Source organism: Acipenser ruthenus, chromosome 2 (assembly GCF_902713425.1).
Source record: "Acipenser ruthenus chromosome 2, fAciRut3.2 maternal haplotype, whole genome shotgun sequence".
In the NCBI taxonomy this organism is placed as follows: domain Eukaryota; kingdom Metazoa; phylum Chordata; class Actinopteri; order Acipenseriformes; family Acipenseridae; genus Acipenser; species Acipenser ruthenus.
This window is the reverse complement of record NC_081190.1, coordinates 16,441,932-16,469,637: the sequence shown is the minus strand read 5'-3', so window position 1 is coordinate 16,469,637 and position 27,706 is coordinate 16,441,932. Positions and strand designations below refer to the sequence as shown.

At 36.4% G+C, this 27,706-nt stretch overlaps 1 protein-coding gene across 1 annotated transcript in view; it reads left to right on the top strand.

Moving 5' to 3' along the window:
- Positions 1-27,257, top strand: part of LOC117400116 (importin-11) — a 180,769-nt gene extending 153,512 nt beyond the window's left edge. The window contains exon 30 of the mRNA XM_058990140.1: positions 25,651-27,257. Within this exon, the coding sequence (XP_058846123.1) occupies positions 25,651-25,815 (165 nt within the window). The 3' untranslated portion in view covers positions 25,816-27,257. The remainder of the gene's footprint in view (positions 1-25,650) is intronic.
- Positions 27,258-27,706: the final 449 nt, after the last annotated feature.

Genomic DNA, 27,706 nt, shown 5'->3' with positions numbered 1-27,706 from the left:
TCCAGATAAATACCCTTAATTTGAGGAAAAAATAAAACCTCAAATAAATATGCATTTACAAAGATACAACCTCAATTACGCTGTTGTATCGGACATAACTGACACGAAACGGTGTTGTAGATTAACCACGGAGCTCATTTTATTGTGCTGCGTACTGTATAATACTTGCATGACTTCTCTTTTTCGTACACGTACCACTCACTCACTTATGGCATCACGCATCCCGGCAATAGCAAATACGACACAACACTCCACTGCATCAGGCAACATGTAACCCAGCAACCACAACAGCATTGACCGCATTGCAAACACAACAGTCAGAACCTGTTTTTCACCCAATTTGTGAACTGTGGTATTGCTTGACATGTTGAAGAATACAGGGGCCTGATCAGCATTTCTGGTCTGTCCAAGCTGGTACTGTCTGTTAGAAACAATGAAATTGTTTGCAGTGGCAGTTTTAATATATGCATCACTATACCGTACTCAAATTTAAGACACAGGCTATTTTTAAGAAGCAAAGAAATGGTTAAAGTACGTCTTAAATTCAGAGGAATACAGTATTTCCTGTATGCTGAGAAACAGGTGTGTGATCTGTTGGGGACATATTTTAAATAATTTTCTTTTACATATTCTATTTTTCGGTTGGAGTGTGCGGTACAATCAGATACAAGGGAAAATGTGCTTCGTCTGTCATTCAGTAGAATAAAACAGAAGCCCCTATCTGTATACTTTTGTTCATAAACTATACTTTTGTTCATAAATTGGTTTCTAATCCAATTTAACTGATTTCTCATTGCAAAAATCATACCACAGCATGTCTGAAGTGCTGTTTTTATATGTAAAGCACTGCTGCGTGTTTGAACATGACAGCAGCACTAAGGGTGGCTTTCCAGATATGCATTCAAAGATTGCTATAAAGAGTCCCCCCTGTTTGTGTTGGATCACTGGCCCTAAAGCTAGTTATTCAGTTCAGTTGTGTTTCCTTGGCGACATGTTCTGCCTTTACTGTAAATCTAGTATAAACACTTGAACCTTGATACTAACCCACAATACTGTAGGCAAGTTTGGGGATCAAAAAGGCAAATGTGTCCAACACTGATATCCAGTTAGTAGTCTCTAAATATATCTTTGAGCACATGGTGTCATTTTGAAGATTTCCAAGGTCTTGCGGGGGAAGCTTTATTTAATCATTCCTGAATGAGAAAAGTTAAATCATACCTCCAAATGGACTTTAAAATGCATTACAGTTTCCTATGATTGAGAAGATCTGTTAGATTGATGAAATAAAATAATTAAATATATCAAACTTGAGTTGTGCATATATTCCTTCCAGCAGGTTTATTTCAATTCCAGTTCATCACTTAATGAGACAGGCTTCACTAGTCAAATATTGCCAATGCAGTGAGCAAGTTTGATACAGACCCCATAAGAATACTGGTGCCCCAGCATGATTAAAATAGCACATTCATTTTCTGTTGTGTGTGTGTGTGTGTGTCACGATGTAGACACAGACACACAAACGCACACTGTCTTAGGACCTGCACCTAATGTCAGGTTTGCCCACCATTGACTGGATCACAGCCTCGACACAAGTGGCATAGACTCCACAAGGTGCAGGAAGGAGTCTCAAAGGAATGTTAATCCGCTCAGTCATTAGTATTTCATGTGCTTGTGCAGTCTTTCATTTTAATACCAAGCTTGCCCAGTTGGATTGAGAAGTGGAGTGTGGTGACCATGGAAACTATTCTCCATCTAGGTGCATTCTCGCCTTGAAAGTAGCCCTCACCATCAGGGTACAAGAGGAGCGTTGTTGAGCAAATTTAATTCACAATAAATGCAGACTGCAGGCTGCTAATCAGAGAAACAGGTCATCTCTGTGCTCAATGTCACTGGAGTTTAAAAAAACACAAAAAATAAAATGATCCTTCATATCATCACTATGCTTAAATGACATTCCTTTTAACAGCTTAAAAATAAAAAAGGACCATGTTCCTTTGCAGGCAAATATTATTGTTCCTTTTATGTCACCTTAGTGAAGTTTTCCCTATTGACACTAGGAAAGTTGTTGTTCATTGTACGAAACCCTCCTACTGTAGCTTGGGTTACCACTTCAAATGTGTAACTTTCAGCTTTGATGGGACCTTCATTTCAACATGAAGATGGAGACATTAATCTGCAAATACATGTTCTCTTGAATCAGCTAGTTACTTGTTTGTGAATACAATTTCAGGGAGCTGATAAATTGATCCACAACATACTAGGGGTGATTTTTAAGGGATACAGCCTTTTTAAGACCGACCTGAGATGGAGTAGTCTGTCATGGCCATCCATTGCTTGCTACTGGCTACATTTGTTTTTTTTCCATTTTTAGCCATGCGTGCAGTGCTGGCTTCACATCACACACAGATGCATCTGAGTTTACGCGAATGGCAAGGGAAAAACATTTTCATATGCTTATACTCCCCAAATGGTTTATACAAACTTAAAACTTTGTATCTATGAGCTGAATATTTTCAACACAACAAAGTCTTCACTGTTCACAATCCCCACATGCTGACATTTGGAACAATCTGTATGCTGCTGTTTCCACCAGGAATTTAACTAGTGTCATAATTCTAATAAATTAAGCACTTCAATTAAATAATATGTAACTTGTCAGATCTGATGGTAATACCACAGACAATTTAAAAACAAATGTGCAATCATAATTATTATTATTATTAATAATAATAATAATAATAATAATAATAATAGGTATACAATACATTATTTTGTTAGTTGCTGTTCTTATCCCATATGAAATAAAGTGATGACCATTGCAGATAAACTACATTGTAGATGCATTACAGTATGATTCTGAATATTTGTGAAACAATGGATGTCATCAAAATAGATGTTCTTAAGCCGAAGCAAATCCGATTTATTTTGAATTTCATATATTATTTTCTGTTTTGTATATTATGCTATTTCAGAGGGGAGCCCATTTATGTTTAAGTGGAAAGAGTATGGGCAACAAATTAAATAACTGTGGTAGTCATTTGGGTACTTGGAAACTGGAACTCTGAGGTTTCATTCATTCATTTTTAAATGTTATTAGCAAGTTTAATTTAGTACCACAGTATCTAGTATTGTATTGAACATATTGCATTGTGTTGGTAACAGATTAGTGTACATTTTGCTGTTTTAATAAACTGTTAATAAATATAAATAACCTCTAACTTGCAACATTGTATTCATAAAACGCTACAGCTCGAATAATTGAACTGTCGAAGGAGCAGTCGTCTTTGAATGTTATTGGCCGTGTCTTTTCAGTGGCTGAAGATTTATAGCTCTCTTTCTTTATTTAATCAAATTTTGCAAGCTAAATTAGATTTTAACCTGTATTTATGAGCACTGTATCATATAAAGCATCGAGGACAGATCAGTACCAGGGTGACCTTCAGTTCAATTTTCTTTATCTCGTCTTTTGACTAAGCTTCATTCTAAACAACAACAAGAGTTCTCCAAGCATCAAAGGTCAAAATGCACGGCACTGATGTTGAATAACAAATATACAATCATAACAGGTATTTTATTAAATAAATGTCCATATAGTTCCAGGTTATATGTTATGGAGAGGTTTTACTTATTGGGGTCCTCGTTCAAAAAATCGGGACCTTTATACACAGATCATGCCAGTTTGTCTGCCTATCTGTCCGTCTGTCTGCCATGCTATACCAGGTGAATATAACTGCCTTCATTTTGCACTAATCTTTACCAGACTTTTGTCATACACTCGTAGTCTGCTTTAGATGTTTCCGATTGCATTTGGCTGTAATCTGATAAACCTTCAATTTTTCTATATAAATATTTTTTGCACTCATTCGCTTTCTTACTTTAAGCAGTCCAAAAGCATTACGTCATCACTTTACACCGACTTTAGAGACTAGCGGGCTGTCAGAAGTCATTCAAGTTACGTTGGGGTGTACAGTACACCTTATCCTTAATAAGATTCAAAACTATTTCTACACAGGATGTCAAAATCACTGTTTAAGAATCCAACCTCTTATCATTTATCTGTCAATGGGACATGCATTATCTGATGCATTAAAGTTATAAAATGGGTTTTGTAAATACTCTGTCCTGATTGGTCAACACAGGTCACATAGAGGTGTTGATATTACAGCATATCGCCGTTGGATGGCACTTCTTTTCAAAAAGGAGCAAATCACTGGTAGATATCCATACACCACTAGAATTTTTTGTGGAAAAAAACGGCAGACATATTAGAATTTATTGCAATAAACATGACTGACGAGATTTATGTCGATGTTGACCTTTTGGGAAACCGAAGTGTACATGTGATTGAACGAGTCTGAATCGGACAACAATGATTAATTAATGTAGTGAAAAAAGGCAAAAGTAAGTATTGAAATCAATTCAAAACTCGCCATTCTGATTGCCCTGCTGCTTCTCCCTAAACTATAGCATTTCCCTATCCTATTCTGAAAAAAAATAGTTAAAAAAATATATCTTAAACTTTAGACTTTGGTAGTTAAATGGATGTTTTGTTGCCACTGCCGTCCTCTGTGCGTTCTTCTCTGGTCGGTTTCATCTCCTGCCCTGCCTGCTGCCACAGGTCCCACCCCCTGCACAGCTGTGTGGTCTGATGCAGAGTATTTATAAATGCATCTCGACAATTACTGCCGTATCTTTCTCTCCACATAAATGTGTCCAGGTACGATGGTATCATCTCTTCTGCTGCCCCCTGCCTTGTTTTAAATAGTTTCTTAATACTGGTCCAGTAACTCTCCACGTTGTCCAGCCATAAACTGCAAAGTTGGTTTGATAAGTAACCGGGTATTCCATAATGCAAATAACGTCTTTCTCGCCACTGTCAATGGCAATGTTCAATTCAACATCTATAAATCGCTTTTTTATTTTTTGTAATTAATGCATTTTCTTTTTTTTTTTAAGTTACTATAAATTGAACTATTTTTCCTTACCTCAGCTTTAGGCGGAAGGATATTTAATAAAAATAACTTTTTTTTTTCTTTTTTTTTTTTTTTAGTTAACCCATTTTATAGCCTCGCCTCGTGACTTGCAACGCACCTGGTTCGTGGTGATATTAGAGTATATCACACACCCTGTCGTGCATTATTGCTTACATATATCCCAGTACCTCACTTTTATTTGAATGGAAATAAGGAAACGTACTCAAGCCATTTGATGAAAACCCCTAATGCATATTTTTCAGGGCTTGTTAACATGGCATTTCTTCAAACATGTGTCAAGTCCCTTGACAAATATTCAATACCTTTTCAAAGGTGTTGCCATGGAGACAATTTAAACCCTGTCTAATAGAATATGTGAATACATGTGGCTTCCATTGAAATACTGCAGCAATGACAGGTTGTTTTTTTTACAGAACTAAAAGAGAAATGGACATCAAGGAGAATGTAATAAAGTTGAAAAATATAATGTTCTTTATGATGCCAGTGTCAGTGGTTATAAAGGCAATAACAAGACACCATATGGTAAGAAATAGCATAACAATTGGAGATTGATGGTATGTCTATCTTTCTTTATTTCACCTTAATTTTAGTGAAAGTAGCGGGGAGCGCCACACACTGGTTTTCGGATTTCTGTATAATGATGCTTCTTTGTTTTAATAATGTTGACCAATAATAATAATCACATTCCCACACTGAGAAAATTTTACTAAAACTGAAAATCAATACAAGTATATTATATTAAACTAATTCTCAGTATTTACAAAGAAATATGTGTAGATGTATTCCTCCCCCCACACCCACCCCCCCCAAAAAAATCTAGTAACCTAGGTTAAGGTTTTTCATCAATCCAAAGGTTGTCACTGGTGTGAACACTTTGGGGGTTGACATGCCTGACCCAGTGTTTGCGATAACTGTTAATTACCTGTTGTTATGGGCAAAGACGTCCGTCAGTTTGACTGGCTGCAAAAGGTCTATGACGGGCAGCTAGAAACATTGACTATCACTAACAAGATGAGTACTTTTAACACACGCTGAGGCACCTAGTAAACTTAGCACCCTTAACTGAATATGGTTTGCATATCCCTTGTGGTATTTTGTGATGTAATTTGGATACATTTCCACACATTAACATAATCCATTATATTCAAATGACTGGAACGCAGGACTTTTTCCACTCGCTTTTTCCCCACGTGCTAGGTTGCCTGCCACTTGTTATTGAATACAGCAGGTGTACAAAGCACACTACCGCGGTTTAGTGAATGAGACCCTTAGTGACCAGTCACTGTGACGGGCCATGGTTTTTCCTAACAGAAATGCTGTGCACCGTAGCACTATATTACATTTGATTATAAATAAACTAGAACACCTGCACTTCAGGGCACATTTAAGTGCACAAGGAGATAAGTCTTCTGTCTTGTTAAAATTCGAGACATAGTCAAGGTATTAAACTAGTGTGGGACTATACATATCTGTGCATCTTCTAGGTGTAGCTATTATATGACTTTATTATATAGAAGTCCTTTGGTTTTTGATTTTTTTAAGGTCCTGTTTTTTTATTTTTATTTTTAAAGTCTGTTAATTGTCACTTCTGCTCTGATTGTGATGCTATGCTGTGCTTCCACTGGAAGTCTCTTTGATGCCCTTGCATGTTGAAAGTGGATAGCATTCTGTATATCGCTGAATATATAGATTTGGAATCCTCATGAAAGTCAATTGCAAAGAGACTCATAATATTAGAGAGTGGTTTCTCACACACTTTGTTGTCAATCTGTTAGGTGTGTCATATAAAGAATACAAGACAAACCACTCAACATGATTAGAGGTAGCCTGAACATTTATAAATGTATCACAGTACACAGTTCAGTTTTGATATTATATGAAAGGATATTAAAACTTTTTAGAACTATGACAATCAAAGATTAAGGTCCAATTTGATCAGCAACTCAGTAATACCGTGTATGGTAAGCAACTGGTTTACAGAAGAAGGTGTAATGTGTTTAATGTTTAATATTTCGTCTAGTGTGATACACTGCTCTCTGCAGATTATTTGCTGCTCAAAGGTTCAGACGGGGCCTTGGTAATTCAAAATATGTTGGCCATATTGCACATACTATATGTACGGCCCTGGGACATCCAGTCCTGGTGTAGTATAAGAGGAGTGCAAATGTTTTATGTATAATTTAAGGTCTTTGAAAGTGTGCCAAGGTCATTAAAAATAAATTATTAATTGTATTTCTGATATGGCCTTTTTAATGGAGGTACATCAAATTTTCCTAGCTAAAATAACTTCCCATTAACAAGTTAATTTAGGGTTCAGTTACCAGGGTTGGGGTCAATTCCTGTTTGTCAGTTCCAATTAATTTTTAAAATCATTTCCTTATTCCAATTCCAGTTCCAATTCCCATTCCCTTTTAATCAATTCCAACACATCATTGGTTAAAATTGTAATTAGCAGTATTCTGTTAAAACAAGCTTCTCACAGTAACAACAAATTACTTCAATTGAAGTCACTGTTAGTTAGTTAAATGGGCTTCAAATAAAGCAGTTGAGCAATCACAACAATTATTATGTCTCTAAAATACCAATTCCAATTGGAATTGGGAATTTATTTTAAAAAGAATTGGAAAAACAGGAATTGACCCCAACCCTGTCGGTTACAGCTTCAGAATGTTTCTTTCTCGTTGCAGTTGCTTCATCCTAGTTTTTGGTTGACTAAGCTTTTTTTTATTTATTTTTTTCCATGTGGCTGGTGATTGTTGGCCCTTTCCTTGCTGTTGGATCACTGAACTACCTAGTTCAGAAAGTATTGTAATATAAACTATTGACCTTTTATTTCTAAATTTTTCTAAATTCATTTTCATCTAATGAGCTGTCTGAATTTATTAGAAAAGTGTAGTTATCTTTCCTAACATGATTTCCCTTTTGCACAGTCCTTTTAGGGTAATTCAAGAATCTAGGAGTGAAAAAGATTACGTTTATGAAAGCATGAAGGGCCCTTACCCATCTGGCAGATGGAGTTCTTCATACAGTACTGGGGGTTCCTGTTTTAGTGCCAGGGGTGTGCAAGTGTGACTAATCTTAGCTTGAAGTTATTAAGTAGGTTTGGTGGAAGGCAAATGCATGTTTTAAGTATTCCTACTTTTAACTAGCAAGGCATACTGAAGTACCCAAGTGCTGTGGTTGTAGGAATTTGTCCTGGTACTTTGCATCTTTCACTTGCAATTAAATTGACTTTTTTTACTGAAAACTTCTAGTTCTTCTTGTTAATGTGAAAATATCAGTTGGCTTCAATAAATACATCAATGGCTATGTTTACAACAAAAATTAAGGTAGCATATATTGCTAGTAGTGATATTTTTCATGAAAAAAATTCTAGCCAAGCTATGCATCTGAAGTGGTTAGTACACCCACAGTAAAATGTCCTCAATATTTTATTTTATTGACTAGAACAATTGTCTGAATTAAGAATCCCTGGGGAACGACTGTGTGGTTCATGCTACACAATTCCATCTGTTATCACTGAAAGGGAGACTGGCCTTTCATAAATAAAATGTTTCAATTAAAACTTCACCTAATTTGTGCAGTTATTCCAGTTCCCTTTGTAGAACCATGGAGTTAGATAGACATTAATGCGGAATATTAATATATTCCTCTAAGAATAATTGCTAATGATCACAACTTCTAAAAATAATGTGATATCTTGTAACAATTGTAAGTCGACCTGGATAAGGGCGCCTGCTAAGAAATAAATAATTAATAATAATAACTATTTTTATTTAAAATTGAGTGTCTGGCGACAGTGTTTAATTGTGAATTACTGTAACGTTTAATGTATCTAACCATCAATGATATATTTTGCAGTGTTTGATTTCAGGCAGACTGTACTAGTAAAATTGTTTAAATAACAGAACTCACAATTAGCTGCATAAATAATCATATAGAAGGATTTACAGCTTTTGTAACCCTATACAGTAGCACTACATTATTATGTAATAAACAGTTGGTTTGGGCCTGATTTTCAAAATGTAATTCTCGGTTTTGCTCAGATAAGGTATTTTGTTGAAGTATTTAAAGCTTTATGTTTTGAGATTTGTTGGCCTAGATTGTATTTTTTAGGACTGTAAGGGTTTAAACTGTAAACTTGGATTAACAATATTTTCTTTTATAATTTGTATTATACCTTTAAACACAACTTAACAGTAAAATATACTATCAAATTATTTTTGCATGTTTTCCCGCATAGTTATGTTTCCTTTTCTATATGTATGGATTTTCCCTTTTAAGGAAACCTCACCTCTTCTCCCACGCGATCACTCTAAAGATGTCTTGCATAAATTAAGGACGGACCAACTTCCTGTGTTGTTGTGCATCTGCAAAGATATTATATTCTCTTTGGCATCTCTTCACTTAGGCCAAACACATAGTCACCATAGCAGTGTCGAATACAATAGTTTCCAGCATACAAAACTTCCCACTCTGGCTTCTGGTTCCGTCACATTGCCTTTTTTCAGATCTTATAGGGCCCTATGGAATCTGTGTTAACGAGAACACGGACGTAATCACTGAATCAAAAGAATATTAACGCGGAATTAAGTGCTGTACGAAAAAAAAATTCTAGCAGCTTGAGATTTACATATTTGAAGGGAAAATGTGAAACTTTAATTGTCAGTACAGGCAGTGGTGTAACTTTGGTTTGAAAAGTGGATGTGGGGGCAGTTTCTGTAGCTGGGTTATAAATTAGGTGGGGTATTCTGTAAGGGATAAACAACGAGAAGGGTTGAATCGGTGAAAATAGTTTGCTGTTCAAATGCGTTAAACAAATGCAATCATGGAAAATAAATAGAAACCTTTTTAAGAACTTTAACAATTAGACAACGTTGTAAACTATTTTTAACGTCTGTATTAAACACAAAAAGTACTCCTCACACTTTGAACAATACAATCCCAGTGTTCACACAGAGAAGATTTATGGAAGTGAAACCATGGGCATAGCAGTAAATATAGAATTGATCAAGTTCAGAATTAAAAAATTATGAAACTTTTTTTTTTTTTTTAACCACTCGGCTCCCTGCCTATCTGCTTGCTTTGGAGCGCCCCACACTGTACTAAAACAAAAAATACAACCCGTTTTTAAAGTTAACAATACTATTTTTCAATACAATTGGATAAAACAGTACTCTTAATCCAATGAACACGAACACCAAAATGGAAAAAGCAGAAGCCTGTAGATTTACGTTTTTGTGTTGATCGCATTGCCTGCGGTGTGCGTAAGTTCATTTAAATAAACCTAATTACATTTTTTAAATGGTAAAAACAGAAATAAAAAAAAATAAAATGGAAATCAAAACAAAACAGAAATGAACTTGTCTTGCCAGGTTCTTATTTTTCCATGTGTGTCGAATTCTACTGTAGGGTAGGCTCACAGGTGCAATTTTGGTAATTTGAAAGCACGTTTCCTACTTTGATATATTCATGGTTTCTGCACTGCACCTAGCCTCATTAAATGCATGTCTATAAGGATGAAATATTTAACTGAAATGGCAGGTTTTCATTGTACAGTAGAGTATTTATTAATGTCATTTTTGTAACCGGTTTTCAAGTTTCTAGAGAGTCAAATCCAGTACCAAAGTGTCCTCTGTACCCACATTACCGACCTTAACTTGGCCTTGTCATTCAAATGTTTTAAAATAGCCTATATTAGTTAATTATGTCTACTGTTGATGGATAAATGATCTTAATTCACCTGCAATAACATTTCTGTACCCTTCTTTCATGCTAGTTTACCTATTCCTAGTAGCTAGTATCGATTCCTAGGATTAGGATTGTAATGTACATATCCCATGCTGCGATTTCCTTTTTGTTGATAATGTTGTCTGTTTGTAGCTTGGTGGTGATTTTATACTGGCAAGTTGTATCCAGAACAACTAGTCAAGTTTTTATATTTATCTGAAGAATTACCTTGGGATGTCTTCACTATGTCATTCCTTCCCAGTGAGTTGGGAATTGACCTCATTCAGCTCAACTCCCTTCTAGTCCTATCAAAGAGAGCAATTGGGGTTTAATCACGTCTGTGAAAATCATTCTTCAGTCCCCCACGATTCCTTTTGGGGCAGGTGGTTAGCTTGACTGCTGAAGATTTCCCGTTTCCAGCAACCTCGGGTAGCATCGTTTTATATTTTACTAAGATGGCAGCTTTTTTCTTTATCAATCATACTTATTTCAGAAAGTACTGCAAACAATTAACTGAACACAAGTAAGTACCTTTTCAAGTTAAACACAATCTTGCACTGCTTCTGCAATTACACAGTATCCACAATTTTTGGTGCTACCGTGTTTTTTCTACCCTTTAGTTTGGCATATAATTAAATCCTGCCATCTGCTAATAAGGTTATCTAATGAACTTTTATCTCTAATTATAATTTGTGTATTTTCCTTGAAACCTGGAAATGGGTAATTATGAGGCAAATTATATCCATTATTATTGGGGGGGGGGGGGGGGGGGCGGGTTCATTATGCACGAACTGTCTTCAGTTTATTTTTCTCACTCAGACTTAATTATCTTCTTGACAGACACAAATGCAGATGATATGAAGCTCAGGTAAATTAGTTCCTAGTGGAAGATTAACATTGGTCAGATTCTCTTTCCAAATGTGTTTCTGAAAAACATGTTCAGCAACAAATTAAAGGTTAAAGATGAGGCTAGATTTCTGTTGAAGTTTCCAAATCTGTTGAAATGTCGACTCTGAATAAAGTTTGTTCAGGGGATTTAAAACAATCATCTATTCTATGATTTTCAATACTGGAGTGAGTGTTCGGTAAAAACATTCTATCACATTGTTGTAACCTCAAGCCATATCAATGAAACGCAGTTTATTTGAGTCCTTATTCTGAAGACCATTGGGATTGGGATTTAATGCCTTGAGCCTTTGAATTATTTGCATTACAACTATGTCATTTTTATCCTGATAGCTAGGTGGGATTCCTTTTGTATCTGCAAAATATGAGTTGAAAACAACTGACAAAGAACTAATAGAAAAGGTTATAGATCGTATTTGTGTCATTAGTTATCTTATAAAGCTAGCCAAAAAAATAAGTTAAGCCTTTTTTGTAACATTATGTAAAAAGGCACTATAATAATCCCTAATAATGAATAGTTATAGAACGCATCTGATTTCCATTACATGAGAGTAGGTGTTAAAACTTCATGCTGATATTGGACTCAGCTGTTGCCAAGATAAGCACCAACTAAGACATAGCTTATTTTACTGTAAACCAGAGCATGTGAGCCGAGCAGAGCGGGATCATTTTGCTAGGAGCGTGGAGTGGAGTGGGTAAAGTGTCTGAGCGGAGCCGGATCATTTTGCTAGGAGCGTGGAGTGGAGTGGATAAAGTGTCCGAGCGGAGCGGAGCGGGATCATTTTGCTAGGAGCGTGGAGTGGAGTGGGTAAAGTGTCTGAGCGGAGCCGGATCATTTTGCTAGGAGCGTGGAGTGGAGTGGGTAAAGTGTCCGAGCGGAGCAGAGCGGAGCGGGATCATTTTGCTAGGAGCGTGGAGTGGAGTGGGTAAAGGGTCTAAGCGGAGCGGGATCATTTTGCTAGGAGCGTGGAGTGGAGTGGGTAAAGTGTCTGAGCGGAGGCGGATCATTTTGCTAGGAGCGTGGAGTGGAGTGGGTAAAGTGTCCGAGCGGAGCGGAGGTGGATCATTTTGCTAGGAGCGTGGAGTGGAGTGGGTAAAGTGTCTGAACGGAGGCGGATCATTTTGCTAGGAGCGTGGAGTGGAGTGGGTAAAGTGTCTGAGCGGAGCGGGATCATTTTGCTAGGAGCGTGGAGTGGAGTGGGTAAAGTGTCCGAGCGGAGCGGAGGTGGATCATTTTGCTAGGAGCGTGGAGTGGAGTGGGTAAAGTGTCTGAACGGAGGCGGATCATTTTGCTAGGAGCGTGGAGTGGAGTGGGTAAAGTGTCTGAGCGCAGCGTGAGCGTGAAAAGCCTGTGGCACCACTCCCACTCCAGCACCAGCTCCAAAAGATGTTTTGCAAAGGAAAAATATTTGACACTGTACATATAAGATGAGATCCATAAACGATGCAGCTTTTGCAATGCTCCGACAATATTGTGCAATCTATGAAACCGCCCTGTATAATTAAAGTTAACAAAATAATCAAAAATAATCAATAATATTCAATTTGCACAGTAAGTTTTATTACAGCAGCGAAAGCCATAGTGTGCTTGTATATGAACCATGTTAATTGCCTTTAACCACATGGTATGTGCAAAAGGGTCAGTGTATGTTAGGATCCCAAGCCGAAATACGACCCCATCGGCTTAAAGGTTAAATTACTTTTTTAGATAGCTGAAATCGTGTCGTGTTTGAATCGTGAATGATCCCATTGAGGTGGATAAGATTCACTTTACCCAAAGCGTTTTCATCATAATTCAGGGCTATGTAGCCTCTCATTAGCATCTGCTAGAAGATGTATTATCATGGTTTAAACATACAGTGTGTACCGCTGGCACCTAAAGCAGGAGGCACCACCGCTCATTTGCATATGGCTAAAGATAGTTAAATGAAACCTCTCTGAAAAAAATCTGTGATGAAAAATTACATCTAAAACCGTTACCGGCCAGTAAAATAGCCTGCCAGTAGTTTTATGAATCCCACTTAAAATACCGCCCACGTTAGTGTTAAACAGTGGTTTCAATGTCCATTCCAGGAGACAATTTATTCTGGTGGCAGCTGTACATTTGTGATAGCTTAAGTCTATTGTAACCTTAATATGTAGTTAATATGTAATAAAAATCCTTGAAAAATGCTTGACTAAATCTTTACTTGGATTGTATGTGCAAATGTAAGACTGAATCAGGTTGCAGGTAACCAAATATATTAAGTAAAGGATGCTTTAGATCAAGCTTTATATCACATCATCCTACTGTGTTGCTTCACTTCAGATTATTTTTTTTTTTCCCCCTCTCCCCCACTTCATGATATTTGGATATTCAAGACCCTCTCCAGTTACTAAGAGACCGCATTTGAAAATGATCTTTCATGCTAAAGTATTTCTCCACACAGCCAAGCATCACAAGTGTTGCTTCAAATTTCCATCTCTCTTGTTCAGCGTGTGGTGTTAAACTTTAAAAGCATTGCAAGCAGTGAGAGCTATACTGTGAAACTTGATTCTCCTAATTAGGGTTGTATTTCCTAACTAAATTAATATCGATCCAGTTGACTAAGGTATACGCAATGGCCAAACGTTTTGCATCACCATGTAGAATTAACTAATTTTGCTTCATAAAGTCAAATTAAACCTGTTGAATGTTCCATTAACATATTAAATAACATACCGCTTTGTAGTTTTCCATATACTTAACAAAAAACTGAAACAAATTGAAAAATGTGACATGAAATACTGTACTACTATTATAGCTTCCGGTAGACTTTTGCAATATCATTTCGTAGTTTCTTTGATTTACATGATGTTAAATAAAAGATCTAAATTATGTTCATGTAGTTTTTTGTCTCAATCCTAAAATTCTAATTGAAGCAAAACTTTTGTCCATATCTGTACAGTAATGCGGGTTGCAGAAGCCATGATAAATGTTGTAGAATAGGTCCTTGGACAGCAAAAGGGTTAGGGATTTAAAAAATATAATAAAATAAAATATAATTTATTTTTGGGTTTGAATAAAGCCTTCATGAACAGTATTTATAACATTTACCTAATGGTTATGTAGCTGCAGGGAAGTCAATTTAAATTGGATTGGGTTTCCAAAAGTACCTAAAAGCCTGAAATTGTTTGGTCAACTTACTCAGCTTGTCAGTGGACTAATAGAGTGTAAAATATCTGGTAAGCTGATTTCTTAACAGGTCTATTCTGTATAAAAGTTACCACCTTTTTACGTTTTCTTATGAAGAGCAATTTATCTGTCATTTAGAGATTGTTATGGAATGGAGTTTAGGTTTACTATGTCTAGAGCAAGGGTTATATTTGGGGAAGTTTAAATGTGAGAATATATGTGTAAGCACTTTAAAATATACTTAACAGACCCCAAAACTATATGGGTCCCAGAGTGGCTCATCTGGTAAAAGCATGGCCGCGTGTTGTGCAGGGTGAGCCGTACAGTCAGGGGAGCTCAGGTTCACGTCCTGGCTGTGCGAAGTAGCCGGTCTTCACTGGGGATTCCTGCACTCCCATGGGTTGTAGAGGCAAAACCAGCAGGGGACAATTTCTCTTTATGGCACTACAGCGGACCCTGTTGGGCATGTGCCTAGTGAGTTCAGACGGACACCTGCAAGGCTGGCAATTGTCCTCCAGAAGCCGCTAGTTCACTGACATCCGCTCTCAAGTTTCTGCATATAAAAGAGCAAATTGACTTCGTCGTGGGATCGGAGTACGCCCACTGAACTTTCGCTTCTCCTGTGGGGAATTGCTGCGGTGAGGAAACATAATTGAACATTCTAAATTGAGGAGAGCATCCGGGGTGCATTTTAAAAATATTATTGTGTCTAATTACAATTCTTCCCAGCTATGTAACAGCAAAAAGATGGTAGAATAAAATACAGCTGTTACTAAAAAAGCTACTAGTTGAAAGGTGCTGATTTATTTATTGTTTTATTAATTGTTAAAGAGATTACAGTTTCTGTATCAGTAGTTAACAATACATAGGGGTTTTAACAGATTGACCGTCCTCTGAACCTCTCACTGTACATGAATCAATTCACAGTTCAGAGTAAAATCATTTTCCACACTATAAAAACATTAATTTATTGATGCTATTCAGTTGACAGAAAAATACTGTACCCACATGGCTTTTATGATGCACTGTCTTGCTTTTAAATGATCGTCAGGCAATGTGTTTAAGACAAGACAATCATAAAACTAAACATACTGCTACAAGACACACTGTAGATAGGTGTTGAACAGGTATGAACACTTCCATCTGCTTCAGTAAATTAATACTGTTTCCAGAAGTGTGGGGATCCATAGATTTATTTATTTTTTTGACCTTTAGAATTGAGTATCTGTTTAAGAAGCGATGGAGAGGTTATGAGCAATAAGGCAACAAAAGTACTTCTCGTCACGTATCGGCCATGCAGTACTAAACTGCCTGGCAAGTGGAAAGGCAGTCCAGATTTGTTTTCTGTTTTTTTAAGCTCTGGCTGAGAGTGAATATGGTATCTGGGATGTTTCAGGGCTCTACCAAATACATAAGTTTAATATTCTGTACAAGAAAATATTTATTTAAACAGGCACAGGGGCGAAGAACTTTGTTTTGGTAGCGATAGATAGCTCTAGAAACATCCGAGGGCTTTTTTTTTTCTTATTTATTGTAGCTTAGACTGTCAAGGTGTGATCTGTGTATGTATGAAGTTTCAAGATATGTCTTCTGCATGCTAACCTGAGGAAGCTTCGTGAATGACCTTCAGTGTCGAGTTTTATCAGAACATGTGTGTTTTTGTTTTTTTAATTCTGCTGCTTTATCTTCTTTAATATACAAAACATGTAAGAGACCAAAGCATGATGTGGAAGTGTTTATTTTGGAAATTCGTCACTGCTATTTCAACTGCAAACAAAAAAACAAACAAAAAAAAAACAACTTTTTTTTACATGCCCACATTAATCATAGAGACCAATGAAGGTACGTATTTTAGATTTGCCATGTTATAAACACATTGAGGCCATGTGACTTTATGTTTCTGCTGTTTAGAGGCAATACTCTGAGCTAGTCTCTCCTTGTTTTGTGCATAGCTGTATTCTATGATTTTCTTAGTTACATTACATATCCTCTGTTGTGCTGTAGATTAACCTTTTGTCTGTCACATTGTTTCAACCTCTGCCAATGTCAGTGATAGACTGTACGCTTGAGGGTTTCATGGGTTTCATAAGTAACTAAGTATACAGTAAGACATTAGATGCCAATTTAGAACAAATACATTTCCAGAGACTGAATATTTTTTACAGGAGGCCACAAAGTGACAGAATGAATGGAGATCAGAAGGCTATGAGGATTGTTTCAAAGGATCAGTAGGACAGGACAGGGAGGAGACAGCCTAAATCCATTCACCTAAATATAATGTATAGAATGTGTGGACTTGCATATCTTTCTTTACAATTGGTGTTGTACTTTTACTGAGACGGTTTACAGTTGGGCTGCCGGGAGCCATATTTCTGAATGGTGTAATGTGTAAAATGAGAGAATTGGTCAGGGGTCTGTGTGTGTATATATATATATATATATATATATATATATATATATATATATATATATTGTAGAAGGAATGAGGTATACAGAGGGTACAATAAAATAAATGAAGTAAAAAGAACGGTTGTACCATAACGAAAACGCTGTATAAATGGGATGTATTAAGATGAATGTGTTGCTGGTTGTTTTTAAATCCCGTTGTGAGAAGTAAGGGATAGAGTGAACTACAGAACCCATAATCATTAGCGTGACCAGGCAATGCATACTGGGTAATTAACGCAGATTTAAATTGACTGGTGAAGCTAATGAGAGGGGGGGTCGTAGGAACGGTGGAGAGTTCCGTGTTGATTGTAGAGACGGCGAAAGTCTACAATATTAAAATTGTTGAAGTAGTTGGAGACGGCGTACGGTGGAAGATTTAAATTGAACAACGAAGCACAGTTCAGTTTAGGAAGAAGGAAAGCTGTAAGCCTTCTTTTATTAACCTGAAGAGGCACTCCGGATTTATAAAAACAACCAGCAATTAAAACGTCTTTTAAGTTGGACGAAGTACAGAGGCTTGAAGGAAGGGTATGTAAACCCAGGTTTTTGCATTGTTATTCATTCGCTGTTACCAGACAGACGGCCTGTGTTAATGTGATAGAGGGAACTGGCGTTCTTTGTGGGACTGACTGATAAGTTTCCTTCGGTGCACTAACAACACCGAGGACGCTGCTGGAAAAATACCACACTGCTTGTGCACGCAGAAAGTGCGCGTCTGTTCTTGTGGGACGTGGAGTAACAGCGTGTTTAATTCTTTTAACTCAACGGAGTGGATTTACAATGCATATAAGTCAGTGACTGTTATACCTCTGAGCTACGGGGAACAAAGGCTGAGAGGAGCAGAGATTGGCGCACACGGTGTACAGTGGAAGAAAAAACACTGTGTGCTTTATTTGAAGTACTGTGTTATTAGTTGTTAGGATTGGTCTCTGGACGGTATACTTTTTAACTTTAAGACCTGCAGCATATAAAGGACTTCCACCAAGTACCAGGAGGGGCAGTCGTGTCCACCTTGCAGTACAGGACCTCTGTAACCCAGGAGCAGCAGAGCTGAACCAACGTACTCACTGGAGGAGGGGTTGCCTGTCTGTACACTGCCTCTAGAGGGGACTGGAGGAAACCTATGCAAAGCAGGAGTAACTGTGGTTTATAAGGGTTGGGAGTGCCCACTAGAAAGCTGAACCTACTCACCTTGCAGTTCCACGCCAGGAGGTTCACGCCAGGAGGTTCCACGCCAGGAGGTTTAAGTGGATGGTGAGCGACGGTCCTGAGACAATCCTGAACTATATTACTTGTATGATTTACTCCCTCAAGACTACAGGGACACTCTATGTTGTGTTGTGGATAACGCAGAAAGAGCAGCAGCACAATAAAAGTTACTGTAGTTTTGCATTTCCTGTGTGGCGTCCATCTGTTCACCCTGTTCTACACCTTCTGGCTATCCTACACATATTACGTAACTAATACCAACCGGTTACAATATATATATATATAAAATATATTAACCCAATTTAGATAAAACTCAAAAATAGCCTTTCTTGGTGTATTATGATTTGGTGTATCATTACCTTTTACCAGGATAGATCCACCAATTGTGAGACATAACATGTATCAGCTGTTCTTCTGATGAAACATTGACAAGCCAATGCATTTAATATCGTACTAAACAATGAAAACCTAGCCCCAACCCTGTTATTTCTTGCACAGAACACTAGGTGAAGAAAATCTGACCTTGAAGGGGGATACTGGAGCTGTGTAGAAACCAGAATAAAAGTAAACTACGCAATTCTGCAGAAATCAGAAATACTGTAAAATGTTGGTCTACTTGGACTAATTGGAACAGCTGTTATCTGGTCTCAGTATTTTAGGAAATTACTTTTGTTTCTATTTCTGTGCGATTTATACATATTAAGGTAAAGGGCAACACAAAACATGCAAATGAAAATGGGAATTATCTTCTAACTTATGTGGAAACATATGCGCTGGGGATTGAAACACAAAAAATACTTCAAGAATGCCATTTACCCAGATGGCTTGGTTGGAAATGCCAATAAGATTATCAACACATAGATGAAGGCAGCTTGCATTTGATCGTAGCCACATAATTTAATAAACGATTGCACTCTTATACTTGTTCATCAACGTACCACTGGCAAACAATTATGCAAACATAATATAAAAGTTCATGTAATAGGTACAAAAATAACAATAGAGATACTACTTGACATTGTTTCAATAAGTATCTATTTTTATTAGCAGGAAGTAAAATACAAGCCCAACTTATGCATAACCAACTGATTCGGCAGATGTGGGAACAGGACCGGTTGCTTTAGTCGGTGCAGAGTATTGATTGGCTGGTTTTGGTGTACAATAAAATACATTTGGACCAATTGTGGCTTTGTTTAGCATTTGCTGTCCAGTAGATGCAAACTGAGCTTTAAATACAGCACATCAAAATAAAAAAGCCAGCACTTACGCGGATTGATTTTCAGAAGCTTGCTTGATTTTACTGAATCGTTTATATTTATATATATATATATATATATATATATATATATATATATATATATATTATTAGGACTGTGCAGAGAAACCCATTACTTGTACTCAGAAACAGTGTGGGCAGCAGTGTGGAGTAGTGGTTAGGGCACTGGACTCTTGACCGGAGGGTTGTGGGTTCAATCCCCAGTGGGGGACACTGCTGTTGTACCCTTGAGCAAGGTACTTTACCTAGATTGCTCCAGTAAAAACCCAACTGTATAAATGGGCAATTGTATGTAAAAAATAATGTGATAACTGTACAATGTGAAATAATGTATAATGTGATATCTTGTAACAATTGTAAGTCGCCCTGGATAAGGGCGTCTGCTAAGAAATGAATAATAATAATAATAAGAAACCAAAACCTTGCAATGATTTTTTTTTTTAGTTTGTACAATAGTTCATGTTATAATCCAAGAATTAAGATTTATGTTTACTGTGTTTTATATGACCTTTTAAAAATGTCATTTGGATGTTAAAAAAACATAGTTTTGCGCAGTTCAGGTTTTTAATCTCCATTAGTCATAGAAATTACTGCAATCGCGTTTAATTTAGCAGTTAGACTAGACCGTGATTTTTGTCAATTAATCACTCTGTATTATTGCTAGGAGGGACATTAGCAGTGTTATCTTTGTTAACATTGTTTTTTAATAAGGGTATGTAGTTTCACACTGAATGGATTTCATTCTGGAAGAAACACTAAGCAGAAAGCAGAATGGTATATTTAATTAGTATTAACCCATCATTGGACTACCCCAGTCAGCTGGCAGGAGGATTTAACTTTTATTTTTGTCATGATTTTGTTTCAGTATAGCTTTCTGACATTTCACTTTTGGTAACACCAAGTCATAAAAAATACTGTTCAGTTTAAGGTGAACAATGAGCAGTAGATGGTGTGAACATTTTCTCATTCTCTTTTACCTAAACGCTAGTGAAGGGTAAATGGTTGCATGTAATTCCAGTGTCATTATATATCAATAAACATTTTGCAGATTGATCTGTTGGTTGTCACATGTATATCAAATTATTTAAACATCCATTAAAAAAATTCGTTTGAGTGTAAAGCCCATTAAGTGCTCTTTATTTATGAGTAAAATTAAATGCCAGTCATATTACCCGGGAGACCAGCTACGTAATTGAATGTGGCGTAGCTAACTAAACACATTAAACGTTTGAGAGCTGAAAAAAGTAATAATAATAATAATAAATAATAATATTTAAAGCCGAATAATTATCGTTTGTGAGGTAATGATTGCAATTGTACATTTCAATGCAAGCAAAGCAAGCCCAAAAAAGCATGTTAAAAAAAATACACATACTCGTTTAATAAATATCCTCCTTAAAAGTACACATTCTTGTAATGTTATTTTGCACAAAGGCATATATATATAATATATATATAATTAGCGATCTCGGTTAACGCAGGCAGGCGCATCACACAAGGCGATCCACACACAGGCGGAGGGCTGGCTCGAACCCCAGACCTCATAGCGCCGATACCAATGTACAAAAGAGCCAGCTCCTTTGCTAGGAGCGTATATCGGGCTTATGTCTTCGTGTGTTATTACATCACCTACCATGAAGACATATACACATAAAATTCACAACCTTTATGTACAGAAATCTTCACTAATACACAATTGAACAAGAACTGTTGAGCATTTATTTTTGTTTCATACAGTATTCAATAAAAGTGTTTATATCTGATAGTGAAAAATAAATAAATAATTATCAAGATAAAGAAAGAAATGTATGTATTGATTTATGTATTCATTTATTTCAATATTTATTTATTTAGGCTATCCTTCAGCATAGCTAATTCTCAGAAATTAACATTCCTTTTGTCCAGTGGGGACAACAAATAGCGTTACTCTGACACAAAACATTTTTCAGAGCTCAAGATCAGAATCTCAGGATGATGATGATGACTCGAAAAGATATCTCCAAAACTAAAAAAATATATATTAATAACAAAGTTATTAATGAGAATTTTCAGCTGGCTATTTACTCTTTATGCTTGGGAACTGCTTGCCCAAAGACATTTGTTAGTTGAACAAGTGATGTTTATACATATGTGTATATTGTTCTGTGTGGAGCTGTTAGTTAGTGCTGCGTGTTGCTATAGGGGAAGTATTGTTTTTATTGATAGTACATGAATTGCTTCATCTACATGACAGCAAAGGCTATAGCCTCTCCACAATTTTATTAAAGTCTACTATATCTGTCATGGTCACTGTGGCAGGATAGCGCTGTGACCAAAGATGTTATTAGCAGGAAGGAGACTCAGAGTCAAGAACCGGCAGTTCAAGCACTAAAGCCCACATTTATTAAACAAATAGAAAACAAATAAACAGGTTTAAACAAACACTAATCAGTAGGCTGGACATTCGCCTTCACTACCTTAAACAAAACAGATATCGCAATACAAGGCAAAAACACTCGCCAAACGCACAGCACAAACATCCACCCAAACTCCTTCAACAATCAAAGAATTTCTCCTCCCTTATATACATGAGGCCATTCTCCAATTAGCACTCAATTACCTAATTGTGGAATGTCCACACCTGTGATTGTTGGCAGGGTCAGTTTTAACCCCATGCCTGCCAACCTTACATTCCCACACATACTATTTACACAAGCAGGGCAGTCACTAATAATTAGGGCCACGGAAAATTCACGATTTCACGGAAATCGTTTATTTGACTGTATCGTGAAAAACTTTTTTTTTTTTTTAACATTACTGTCGCCAGCTTTTATCATGTAGAAACCATAGACATCTACATAGATATGTCTGCAACAATAATAAAACTATGTATTACTTGTATTGTAACACTTGAAATGTATTTGCTTACGATTGTAAGTCGCCCTGGATAAGGGCGTCTGCTAAGAAATAAATAATAATAATAATAATAATAACTATGACTAATAATTAGGGGTCTACTTAAATCGCGGTAAATTTACGTATTTTTCACGGGTATGTTGCGGAATAAAATTAGGATTCCGCAGACATTCCACTGACATTTTTAAACATTAAATAAACCTAAGTAGACAGTATTTCATGACACTATAATGCCTAAAAATAGTGGTACTTTCTTCCTTACAAAAACAGAGTGCTGGCATTTGTTAAAGGCGAGTATGCAGCATCCAAATAACTAGTTTTCTGCTCACGGGCCAGGTAATTATTTTGTGTGTGTGTGTGTGTGTGTGTGTGCACAACACGCTAGATGGATAAAAAGTTGCATACGATTTCTTCTTGTTTTTCCTGTTCTTGTTCTTCAGATTATTTTGTATAGGTTGATTCGCTCAAGTAGCACAATGTTATGTGGTTTTAAAACATCATATATAATTTAATGTGTGTAAAGAAAAACACAAAGTTTCGGTTTTGTCACTTGCACTTAACCCTGTTTTTAACCTTTTGTTTTTCAAAGTCAGCATAACGCTATACAGCACGGTCCATTTAATTACTGTATGAACATAGCCTAAGTTTTAAACCATTACAAAACTCGACAATGTTGCCGAATTTGTCGTTTTTTGTTTTGTTTTAATCAGTTTTGTCTGCTGGTTACTTTTTTCAGACAACACATTTAAATAACCCTTGTTTGTTACATTTTGTTTTAAACATTACAATGTAAATGTTGACTCAGTAGCTACCATTAAATGTTAAAGTGTTTCAACCTCTGTGATTTTCTTTGATTCGCTATTAATTTTAGGCAACTTACGACTTTTTTTTTTTTTTTTTTTATAAATAAAATGGCACTAACGTGACAATCTGTGAAATGTTGTTTTTTTATTGTCATTCGTGAATTTCTTGAAAAAGTGCCATGAATTTTCCATGGCCCTACTAATAATTCTCAAATAAAACACCTGGATTACACACTGGGTGTAATTATATTGCATGGGTTTCACACACACACACACACACACACACACACGCAAGTCACTTAATCTCCTTGTGCTCCGTCTTTTGGGTGAGACATAGTTGTAAGCAGTGCTTAATTTGAGCCGGATCCTGCTGGAACAGGATCCGGCACCTCTCAGATTTTACTTTTTTTGTTCCGGCACCTAATTTGTCCTGATCCGGTACCTCTCGCGGCATGACTTATTATTGTTTCCACTGTTTGCACTGTAAACATTCTAATAAAAGCGATCAGAGTTAAAGTTGCTTCTGCCTCCTCATTATTTCTCCCGCCCCCCTTAAAAGCGCATCCTATCCTGCCACCCCGATTCCAGACCTGCTCTCTTATTTGTACATAGACTCTCTTATTTGTACCCCCCTCTCGCACTCACTATGTGTTCCGGGACCTCCCGATTTACAAATTAAGCACTGGTTGTAAGTGACTCTGCAGCTGATGCACACACCCTAGTCTGTAAGTCGCCTGGATAAAGGGGTCTGCTAAATAAACAAATAATAATAATAATAATAATAATATAACCCATGTGAGAATAAAGTGTGGTTTTCTACATCTACCACCAAATAGTTTGTGCATCTGTCACAAGCAATAAAGCATTTCAGACTACTGTATTTTTCTGTCAACTGAATGAATCAACACTACAGAGTAGGTAACAAAAAAATAGAAAAGCTTTACAATTGATCACGTTGCATTCAGTCAACCTATGATTAAAAGCCCAGAACATTGTCTTAAAAGCTGGGATACGTGCAGAGTACTAACATTTGCTAATGAAGGACCTTGTATTGGAAATTACCTTGTAAATAACCAATGTATTCATCCTAACCTGTCAATTTGTTCTAGCAGATCAGTTCCTTATAAACAAGACACTGTGCAGCATCACTTGTTATGAGATTGATTGAAGCATTATAATTTCAGAAGTTGTTATCCAAACTTTGTCAAAACTACAATTTGACTGCAGTTCAGTGGCAGCAATAAACATATAGAAACTGACTAAACAGGCGGCTGCTCTTCAAAAGTCAAATGATCCCCCGCTGGGATAATTTAAAATATTTGAGCATTCAAAATAAAAAAAATAATAATTAAAAAGCTCAGGATCAAAAATAACCCCTGCGGTTCCGTATTTCAGATTTCGGTTCCAGCGCAAAGCTATCGACGACAAGCCTGAAAATGTATATTCTTAGACTGCTGACAGTCACCTCCATAAATTACAAGAATGTAATCCTCCCATTGATACCAAGTTTCATCCGAATTGGATAAGTGCTTTTCAAGATATACTGTATGAAATAATGTAGTGTGACAGTCACTGCCTACACTATATCCCAGTCACTACACATTGTATCCTCTACAGAGGGTAAATCGGAAACATTATTGAGAGTATCGGGATCTTTTTTATTTTATTTTGTTTATGGTCATAACAAATATTTTTGCATGCAGTATCACACAGTATCAAGTTTCAAATCTGCGGTTTTTTTTTTTTTGTTGTTTTTTCATGATGTAGGTTTTTATGCATTACTTTGCACATCTCAGGAGCCTCATCTGGTAGTGTGGTGTTTGAATCACAGCTGTAGATAAATGTAGATATCTAAACCTAGAGATTCTCTGAAAGAAATGTGAGATTAAAAGACTACTTTCTTAAGCGTTTTATTCAGTACAGTGGTGGGTTTTAGTTAAATAGCAAAGGGAATTCAGTTTGATTACAATATTACATTTACTTACCAGTTATTCTAATAATACAGAATAGTTTTACTTATTTTTAGAACCATTTTGAATGCCCTGAAAATTAGTTTTGTTTCATAAGAAATAACAGGTCTTCGTTATTCGAAAGTGGAGAGCTTGAATTCTCTGATGAGGCATAGCTCATCAATCGCTGATTTGTTACAGCAGATATACAGTACACAAGTTGCTGAAAGCGTTTGGGGAGTATCTGCTGCCTGTGCTAATTTATTGTGTGTTTTCTACTCAACAGCTTGCACTGAAGGATCCAGTACACAGCGTGCCGTTACAGCAGTTTGTCTACGAGAAACTAAAAGCCCAGCAAGGACTAATTGGAGACCAGAGCTTCCAAACCCTTATGGAAACCGTGGACACAGAAATTGTCAAGCAGCTGCAAGAGTTTCTGCAAGGCCTGTGAAGAAGGAAAAATAGTCCAGATTCAGACAAAGAAAAGGAAAACCCGTGTTATAGAGCTGAACATTACCAGTGCTTCCATTAAACCCTTCAGTTTGCTTCATTGTTTTAGTATGGGCAAAAGCAGGAAGTAACAAACATACCTGACACCCAAGCAGGCACTTTGGACTGTGCAAGTTTTGAATTGCAGCACCATGCAGTGTTTACAGATATATTCTTTAAAAAAAAAAAAGGGGGGGGGGGGAGTGTACTTTTGTATTTATATAAAGAATTAACATTTAGCATGAAGTATAGCATATTGCTTACAGAGATCTATTATAAAACAGATTGGCTTCAAAACTGAAGAAGTCTTGAAATGTTTTCTATTTTTGCATTGTCAGGCTATCAGTCCAAAACAGACAAAGTTGTTGCATTTGCTGGCTGCATACTGTGCCTGGTTTAATAGGTTTAATTAGCAAAGTAATATCAAGAGGTTTAATTGGCAAAGTAACATAAAGAAAGGACAGACGCAGCTTCCCTTGCACTCAGCCATCTGTGAGGATCGACTTGAGCACTAAAACCAAAGTTCCATTATTACAGAAGTGTTCTTGGAATTGAGAAGTTTGAGGATGTGTTGCCATTATAGAAATAGATCGTAAACTGAAGCGCTGGTTCACACAAAGGGAATGATTATAGTTTACTATTTTTTTTTTTTTTAATACAACATAATTGACAAATTCTTGCATTCAGCAAAAAGTATTTACTGCTATTTGAGTTGCAGAGATTATGACAGTCAGCCTTATTCATGAAAGTTATTTAGGCTTTTAGTTTACAGTTTTAAAATTAACTATTTAATGTGGTGATTTTATTGTAGAAAGTAAAAAAAATAATACTCAACTATAGAATCCCTGCTAGTGTCTTATTTGTTTTTTTTCTTCTTATTTTTTAAAATCTGTAAACCAGAACCTCATTACAAATTATACAATGGACTACATTTTTTTTTCAGGTTAAATTAAAGTAAAAACAAAAAAAGATTAAACAAACAGCAGTACATGTTTAAATGGTGGTCTGTACTTTGAACTGATGTGAATGTTTAGTATGTATATGTTTTTAAACGTAAATCTAGCAGTGAACTTGGAAGCGATATATCTTGTTATATGTAAACCACATTTGAAAATAATCTGGGCATTCTGAGTTGAGTGATTGTCTGATAATTGAGTCCCATGAACGCTGGTGCTTGCAGGCTGTTAACACCAGTGAGAGATGAATCCTGTCTGGAGACGGGACATGGACAAGGCTCAGTCGAGTCAGACTTCAGCTGTAGCAAACTGGTGCAACTCCAGCTTTCAGCTTATCCCACCTTTCAACCGTGATAAAAGTACAAGACTATCCCCTTTTTTATGTAACAATATTTAACAGTGATGACAAACCCTGTTGTCAACCATGGCTGAATAAAGTGAAATGATATGTCTGTCCCAAAAAATAATTTCAGTAAGTGTATTACCGGTACATTAAATATATATTTTTATATTTCCTAGTTATGCAACTCATAGGCTGATCCGATACTTACTGGAGAAGACAAAAGGTGTTTTGTTTTTTATTAACATCAAGGACTGCTTTTTATTGTTGTACTAAAGATTTGATTCACGGCCGTTTTCAGTGGAAGCTTGGTAATATATAGCCTGCTAGACCTGGTAATGTGTCTATTTTAGTAAAACAACAATGTTAGTACATCAGTAATTGCCTGTAGCTTCTGAAGCTTCTTGTTCAATGTCTGGCTTATTACCTTTATTCATTGCAAGTAAAACTGTATTCCTAGAAAAAAAATTAAAACATTGGTAGATTTTTTTTAATGAAAGCATATGATATTAATCAGTGTTAACTGAACATGTCAGACAAGAGAGCAGTGAATCATT